Raw genomic sequence first — 8,767 nt, 5'->3', positions numbered from 1 at the left:
TTTTATGTTGATGATCTGGTTTATGTATCAAAAATAAAGTTGACACAACGAAACTTTTAATGCTTTTGCTGTTTTTTCCACATTCTGGACAATCAAGTTTGTTAAAAAGCTGATACTGTGTTCAAAGTCAATACACTTTCCAAACTGTACTTTATCTGGCCATGGTCATGTTAAACCTATTCTGCCCACCCGGTGGTTTTTATTACACATTTCAGTGAGTTGCCGTGACCTATAGAGCAGGAGCTTACGTACTGGATGTCACATTAGGTTAGTTTTACATTGAAAGAACTTCCCATTAATATACAATATGTTGTAAATTAACTTTTTTTTGAACTAAAACTAGTTCCAACAGATGGGTTGCAATCTATAAAACCTAAAAACCCAGCATGCAAAGTTTGGAAACAGCTGGAGCAAATTACAGCAATAATAAACTAATCAGGCTAGTTTATGAAGAAAAATACTAACATTGTTATATTTTGCTGTGGTATTGTATGCATTTTTTTTTTATTATTATTATAGCCAGACAATAATAATGCTACTTTTTATTGTATTTTACATAGTGTTTAAAGTGTCAGCATGTCACTATCTGGTAATATCTCAAGTTAAAGCACAACTAGCTAAACTATCATGCTAACTATTATGGTGTGTTTTAAGCATTCAAAAGTGCTTTTAAATGGACAATTAGGATTTGCCAAGTATCAGTTCACTGCCTAGCTAGCAAGCACGCTAAGTAGCTAGCAGGCACGCTAACTAGCTAGCAAGCATGCTAACTGGCTAGCAGGCACACTAACTAGGTAGCATGACAAAGAAACTGAAAAGTGAGTAGCTAGGCCTAAATTCTACTTAACAGCGTGTTTGTTAGTGTTTAAGGTGACCATACATGTCCTCTTTTCACGTCTTTTACAAATAAGATTTTACAAATGAATGAAATTGTCCGGGTTTCCCAGGGACCTCAAATGCATCTCCGCTAATATTTGCTCTATCTGAGGAATTCCAATAGTTTCTGAAAGCTAAGGAGTTGCTCTTTAAAGCAATATAGTGTTATTATGATATTATTCACAAGTGACGGAATCATTAAAGATGCCATTTTGTTTTGACAAAATGTGTCAAACAAAAGGAAACGAGAAAGAGGGATTTACAGTGACCCAATAATAGTGGATTTAATTGAAATTATTATTTTTTTTATTTATTATTGAAGTATATATTTAATGGCTATTTATTGTTTTGTAAGCATTGACTTTTTGCTATATTTTTAATTTCTAGAGTCAAGAAAACGTCAAGTACTTTGAGTATGACGACATTGACCCAAGTGTCACCCTATTAGGGTTCAACTTTACTGTTATTAACTCCAGGCAAGATCATTAGCTAAAATGATGTTACTGTCGCCTCAATGTGGACCGAGTTCTCGTCCAAGTAATTAAGTAGGGATGGGACAATATTTCACAAAAATAAAACATCACAAACTGTAACGTATCTTGCGGCAGCTGCCAAATTGTCATTCTGGCAGTGGTACTTTGAGTTATTGCACTTTAATTAGGAAATGTCTTATTTTATTGTTTATTTCTGACAGATAAAATGTGCGTTATTCAACAGGAATTTTTTTTTTCTTTTTACATGTGAATTCAAATCAATACAAATAATGACTCACAAACAACATATGACAAACCCTTGAAAGTCAAACAATGCACAATTTTGTGAATCCAATCAGACTTCTTTTTATTGAACTTGTAAATGAGTTAGGTGTCATTATTCATAACCTTGTTTTTCTACACTCACAAAACCATAAAAGTTTGAACATTTATAATTATTTGCTGCTTCAACATTACATTCAAAGCTGTAAATTGTTATAGCTACATTTGTTAAAAACACCATATTTACATTACTTGCGATACACATTTTTTTCCGTATTTGGCATACTTACATAAATCTCATATAATTTACAAATTCTCAAGTAATGATCAATCTGTCCAATCTCAGAAAAACACAATAAATCAAAAAAACATGACAAAAAAATTAAACGTACAAACACCCTCGGACACGCCTCTCATTGCCGCGCCCACAAAGTTGTTTCATGAAAAATTAAATGTCAATCTCGATTAAAAACAAACAAAAAATAGATTGAAATCTTCCTATAATTCATGGTGAGGTGATGTGCAGCGTCTCCTTATTGTGCAGTCAACTCACGTCCACCTTTTAATTAAACACAAAGAAAGTCGGTACTGTACAAATATTTGACAATGATTAGTTGGTTAATGTTTCTCACACATCATATTGGCCCTGCTTAATACTAAGGTCACTGCTGACAATGAAACTGTTCATAGTGACAGTAATAGTCCTAAGAAACTGGAATATCTTATTTGTGCTCTTCTAAAAAGACATTTAATCAGTAGATTTAAGGTTAAACTGAATTAATTGGAAAAGTCACTTTGAGAAAAAAAAAAAAAAATCTGAAAAACGACAATTTTTAGACCCTGTTTAAGCAACAACAACAACAAAAAGCTTTGTGTTGATGACACTGTCACCTTTGGCACATTGTGTCAAAAACCCTCCAATAAATCAGTACGAATTTTTTTCAACATGTGTTTGGTCCAAACCAATATTTTCAGCATTAATTTATTTGGTAAGTGGCTGATTTTAACATGTGTGGCTAAAAAGACCCTTTCCCATACTACATAAACTATTCAGTTCTGTTTTTAATGTGCCAAATTAAAAGCGTATCAAACTGTTTACACTACAGCATAAAAAATGACCAAATATTGTCATATTTGTACGATTTAAAAACAAGAATAAAGGCAGGTATTAAAAAGTACAGCTTTTATTTGTAACCGGACAATAATTTAGTCATTAGAAATTGATTTGCATGTGTAGATTTGATAAGAACATACCTTAGTCCACGAGACTTCACTAAAATGCATACTCAAGAAGGCCTCTAGCACCTTTCGATAGCTGTATAATTTACAAATGTACTCTTTTGTTACAAAAAAGGAAAGTAACAACGTGCAAGACTCACAAATTTAAGACTCTGTTTCCCATACTTAAGGCAGAAACAACTCTCATATATACCAATATACAGATATTTGAGATTTTTACACTGAGCAGAAACGGCTCTGGTGTTCCAGTAAACACAGATTACAGCCGACTACAGCGAGCACTAGAGCTAAAATTGCCAAACTGAAGTTGACAGTTTCATGAACATGTTATTGTACGAGCCTTTGTCCTGTGATGGAGTATCGGCCAGGAATGCCTGAAAGTCAGAAAGACGTGTAGAAAAGTGCAAAATACGCCAGTGTGTGCGTGTGGTGGTGGTGTTGTTGTTGTTGTGTCCCCTATAGCTGGGACACCTTCCTGGGCAGAGGCCTGGGTCTGGGAACACGAGGGTCTGCGCTTCCGTCCAGCTTCATGCTGCCTGTCCGAAGCTGGTGGGGCTTGGGTGGCAGTGCGGGGGGGTCCGTCTGCGGGGGGATGGACAGGCTGTGGGGCAGGGGCACGGGCCTGCGGGGGTTGTTTCTTTCGTACACGCTGTAGGGGGGCGGCGTCTTGTTTTCTCTGCGGATGGGCTCGTCCGAGCTGCTGGAGATGGAGTTTGGCAGGGTGGAGGGTGGGTGGGGCGGGTGGTCGCCGGTCGGCAGCTCGGTGCCCGAGGCTTCGGACACACTGCAGCGGCTGAGGGAGGAGATCCCACTGCTGTAGCTGCCGGACAGGACGGGGGAGCTGGACACCAGGCTGGAGGACTGGCACTCAGTGGGTGAAGGGGTGAACGGTGGCACTGTGGTCTGGAACGAGAGACTAAGATTAATATTAATATTTTGCAAGACCTACAGTACTGTAATTATAACTGCTGCACAGCAATGGTCAGGGCCAGGCAATTTTAACCAGAATTGGGAAATTCTGAGCAACAAACAGAGTGGATGAAAATGAAAACTGGAATTTTAATGTGAATTTTACATCTGTTTTTGAGATAAAATTCTGATATTTCCCAAACATGATCAAAATGTTGTTTCCGTTTTATGTGAACATCGAAAATGTATTAAGAATGTGTTTACAACACCCTTTACGGTAAAACATTTTGTTGCTCAATTATGATAAATCAAAAAGTTTGTGTAGGATAATCTGAAGATGTTTGGTGTCAATTGAACAAAAATGAAGGAGGAGATAGGTTTAATACGCTGTACAGTTAATGAAAAAATAAGTTAAGTAATGGATTTCTTAATATCTCAATAGGTTTAATCGTACAACATTTTTGTGAAATTTGAAAATCTGCAGCACATGTTTTTTGTCTTTGAAATTATTATTTTATTTATTATTATTATTATTTTGTTTTTGATACTCTTCTCTATTCTGTATATGTACAGTTTATTATAAATACTCTATTACTATTTTTATTATCAATTTATTTATCTTCGATTTTCAATTTTAATCTATTTATCCCCCCTGCAGGAAATCCATAGGTTTCCTACAGTTAATGCTGCCTAGCCCCTGATAATGATACCACATAAATAAACTAATATTTCAAGTCATGTGACCTTGGCGTGTGAATCACCTCCTCTGCTGATGCAGCTGTACGGTGACGATAAATAAGTCAGAGAACAGATTGTGGGAGCCAAGTTTCTTCCTCTCCATCAACTGGCGGATGTGCACCCAGACGTAAAAAGACAATATGCTCCAGCCCCCACACTCCCCCACCAAATGTGGATCACTCATCAAAATGTTTTTCTACACAATTACACAAAGCAGCCATTACGTCTACTACAAACTCAATTGGGTCTAGTGGAGTGTGCGGCTGATTGGAAAAGCTGTGTGGTTCACGTTTTAATGAGAGGTGCAGATTTGATGTGCTTAAATGAACATTTGTGCTGGAAACTGGTTGTGTTTCAAATATACGCTGACAGGCTGTTTTAACACCTCGCTCGGTTTTAATGAACATACACTTTCTGACTAAATGTCGCTCTTGCTTTGAAGACGAGAGTGTGAATCCCTTTCAGACTGACCGTACTGATATATCCTATACTCAAGTAGAAATAGTGAAACTTGATTGAAATTGTACTCAAGTCCAAGTAAGTCATACATAAATACTCATGTACAAGTAAAGAGCATAGGCGGAGTCTGAGATTCTTGCCAGAGGGGGCAAATAAAAAAATAGAATTTAATATATATAGACCATCTCGACACTCGTGCCAACCACAATGTACAACATATACAATAATGCATTAGTAACATAATGTTGACTACAAACATTTGTGTCGATGCATCGTTTAATGTTGTAAATTCATTTTAAAATCAAGCCGAAAGAACTGCGCAGCAAAAGAAGAACCAACCTAAAGTCTCAAAAGTTTGGGACCATTTTACTGAAAACTTATACTGGTAGTTTTAAAAGAACAACAAATGAATTAATCTATATTGTGTGCGGTTACTGTGCTTTATAGTACAGAAAATATTTGTATATTATGTACATTATATTATTGGGTGTAGAAATGGAACAAATTACTTACCTTCTTTTAAAATGTACCTAAGTACAAGTAAAATGACTGATTTAGAAATATACTCAAAAAAAGTACAATTACAGTAAAGTGAGTACTTGTAATCCATTACTTTCATCTCTGGTCATGTGTTTTTATTGCTTGGTTCACTCGTGTCCTGGGATTGGTGGTCAGGTAATGGGCCTCTGGTTGCCTCTTTTCTAGCGTGTGTGTGTGTGTGCCTGCGTGTGCATGTGTTGGATAATGGCTTCTGAGGTTTGCAGAGGTCTCAGGCTGTGCTGCGATGGGCAGCTTGATGCTTGGCTCCAGGCCCATTGTATTGCAGGCACACACACACACCCACACACACACTTAAACACACACACGGCAAACAAACATGCTCACACACCAGCCTGACTGACACAGCGCGCTGTGTGCCAAGCTGTCACTCACACTATGGTATCTTGGGTTGTTTTCTGCCTCCCTCCATTTCACACACAAACACGCACGTTCCTGCTCCATGTCACATATAAGAAGACATCACACCTGCAACAAAGCTGGGAGCTTAGTGCTGCTGCTGCTGCTCGTGACAGAGGCACAGCAGAAATAAAACGTTAGCAGAGGACACGCTCTGGTTCGCTAGCGATTCGATAACTCCATTTTGAACTCATTAAGAAACTCCCTGAGTTCTTAGTTAAACTTTGCTGCACATCCTTCCTTTCAGCACTCTGATATTAAACCACTGAAAGGCTCATTAACAATACATCAGAGCTTAGCGATGTAGCAGAGGTATAATCACTTTAGCCCAACATCAGTAAACAAAAGCACAGGGAGCTCTGACACCGTAATGCTTGTTTCAACACATTTCACTTAAGAGACAGTGAGATGAGCAGATAGTAGGGTGGTCCCCAACCCCTTTATAAGTCGTGACCCCATTTCGATATCACTAATTTCTGTTGACCCACAAAGACATTGTGGCTGGCATTATCATCATTAGCATGAATTTGGTGTCATGAAGGCTGTCATTAAGTGTTGTTCACTAAATTATGACACCTTTGGAGCTATGTTGGCATTTTTTGGGTTAGGTGGAGCGGTCTAGTGGGGTTAAGTAGGGTTAGGGTTAAGTTAAGGTTAGGGTTAGAGGTTAGGGTAACCAAGGGTTAGGGTAACGAACGACACTTAATGACAGCCTTCATGACACCTTAATCATGCTAATGACGTATGTCATAATAATGTCATAAAACTTTAAGTGTTACCAAATTCTTTTTTTCCAGAATTATTTTTCGATCATGAGCTGCTCAGATATTTTTATACTGTATTTTATTTGAACTACATTTATATTTGAGAAAGTCAAAGAATAGAATACAGTTGTTTAAGATTGTGTGTTGTACTTAAATTTTAGAAATTATTTCATGATAAAACTAATATTGTTGTTGTCTTTTTGTGTCATTTCCTTAATGTTGTATGTTTCTTTGAATAGTTTTGTGTATTTTTGTTCTAAATTCATACATTACTCTGTTATTTTTAGTCATCTTAGTCAACTTTTGGTTCATTTTGTGTGTTTCTGCTCACATTTTAGATTTTTTTTGTTATTTCTATGAACGTTTGTTGTTGTCCTTTTGTGTTTTTTTCTGTGATTTTCTGATTTTTTTTAAAGTTATTTACTGTATTTCTGTTGTCATTTTGTAAATTTCTCTGTTATGTGTGTGTGTGTTTCTTTTCATCATTTTGTTCATTTACGTTGGCCACATGTGGCCCCTGAGCCTCCTATGTCTGAGCTATAGGTGATAAAATGAGTAATTACTAGACATTTCAGGTAACCCAATTCAAATTACAGACGACCTCACATGGGGTCATGACCCCAAGGTTGAAAAACACTGACAGTCCATCACATCACACACCTGACAGCTTCAGCAACAAACACAATGAAGCAAAAAAACACTTGTAGAGCTACAGTATCTGAATCTAGCTGCCTTATCATTTTTTTTTTTTTGGCTAGAAAGCCTGGTGAAGCTTTCCAAGAGCTTGGACTCCAACACGGTGCAGGACACTTGGCATCTAGAAAGTGCACATTTGCTAACACCATGAATGCACTGCAGAAAGTCCCATTTTGGGACACGCAGTGACATAAAACCCTTAAAGCCACAGCACTAGAGAAGTCGTTGGCCTCAGTGTGGAACAGTAAAGCCAGTAAAGCACTCAGAGGGAAGGAGATAAAGAAGTCACTGGTAGGGATGGAAACAGTCGAGCAGCATTGTATCAGGTCTGGCCTATATGTGGTTTGAACGTTTTATTAGTGACTCTGTCTCTGGTCAAACAAACTATTGAGAACTTGTCAAACAATGAGGTGGTTATTAGAGCCATTAGAGCAGGAGTGCCCAAGACTGGCCCTAGAGACCCTTTATTCTAGAAGTGTCCAAATCTGATGTTGATATCGCAAATCAGTCCAATATCAGCAACAAAACAAAACGAAAATTAGATTGGATTATATCGGCCGGCATCTAAAATATCCAATATTAAAAAAAAAAAAAAAAAAAAATTACTAAAATAAAATATCCAATATATAATATTCCAATCCAGACTCTGCTCAAGCACATTTATCCAGCAGCTCACAGAATTAATTACTGTCAATAAACAATGACTCAGGTGAACTTGAAATATTTTGCACTGTAAAAGTAGAATTTGTTTTTAATGTTTTTATCTGTTTTGAGGTTATTGTTCAGGTTCTTCTAATTTATTTATTAGGGGGCCAAGCCCGCAGGGCCAGGGAACCGCGTATGTAAGCATACGCGGTTCCTAGGACCAGCGGTGCTAGGAACCCTATTGTAATCGAAAGGATTATTATTATTATTATTATTATTATTATTATTACGTTTCCCCCGGTAAAAGTAGTGCTGCAGGCTAAACCGTGCAAGGTAGGGCGATGCCCCTTGGGGGTTGGGTCCAGAACACCCTGTGTACCTTGGACGCAAAAATTCACATATGTTTGCCAGCAGGTAGCGCTATAACAAAGGTCAATGCGTTTTGGCCAATAACTCCCACACTGTTTGTTGCAAATTTAAAACCTTCATATACACAGATTCCTTAAATAGCACTTAATCACCTGGGCTAGGCCACGCCCATTTCCGCCTAAACTTTTCTCGGAGCAAAATCGCAAAAACTGGAAAACCTACTTTTTCCAACTCCTCCTTGGGGTTTTGTCCAATCAGCGTGAAACTTGGCACGTAGAGTCTTCATTTGGACTTGATCTAGAGTTTAGCAAAAAAAAATGTTCGGGCAAAATATGCGCAAAATATTAACGAGTAAAGTTT

At 37.6% G+C, this 8,767-nt stretch overlaps 1 protein-coding gene across 1 annotated transcript in view; it reads right to left on the bottom strand.

Moving 5' to 3' along the window:
• Window positions 1–1,755: 1,755 nt before the first annotated feature.
• The window catches only part of dock4b (dedicator of cytokinesis 4b), a 212,757-nt gene continuing 205,745 nt past the window's right edge, over window positions 1,756–8,767 (bottom strand). The window contains 1 exon segment of the mRNA XM_028448884.1: window positions 1,756–3,773. Within this exon segment, the coding sequence (XP_028304685.1) occupies window positions 3,327–3,773 (447 nt within the window). The 3' untranslated portion in view covers window positions 1,756–3,326.

The sequence above is a fragment of the Gouania willdenowi genome, chromosome 6 (genome assembly GCF_900634775.1).
Source record: "Gouania willdenowi chromosome 6, fGouWil2.1, whole genome shotgun sequence".
Classification (NCBI taxonomy): domain Eukaryota; kingdom Metazoa; phylum Chordata; class Actinopteri; order Blenniiformes; family Gobiesocidae; genus Gouania; species Gouania willdenowi.
The sequence above is the reverse complement of the archived record's forward strand: the minus strand, read 5'-3'. Positions and strand labels throughout refer to the sequence as shown.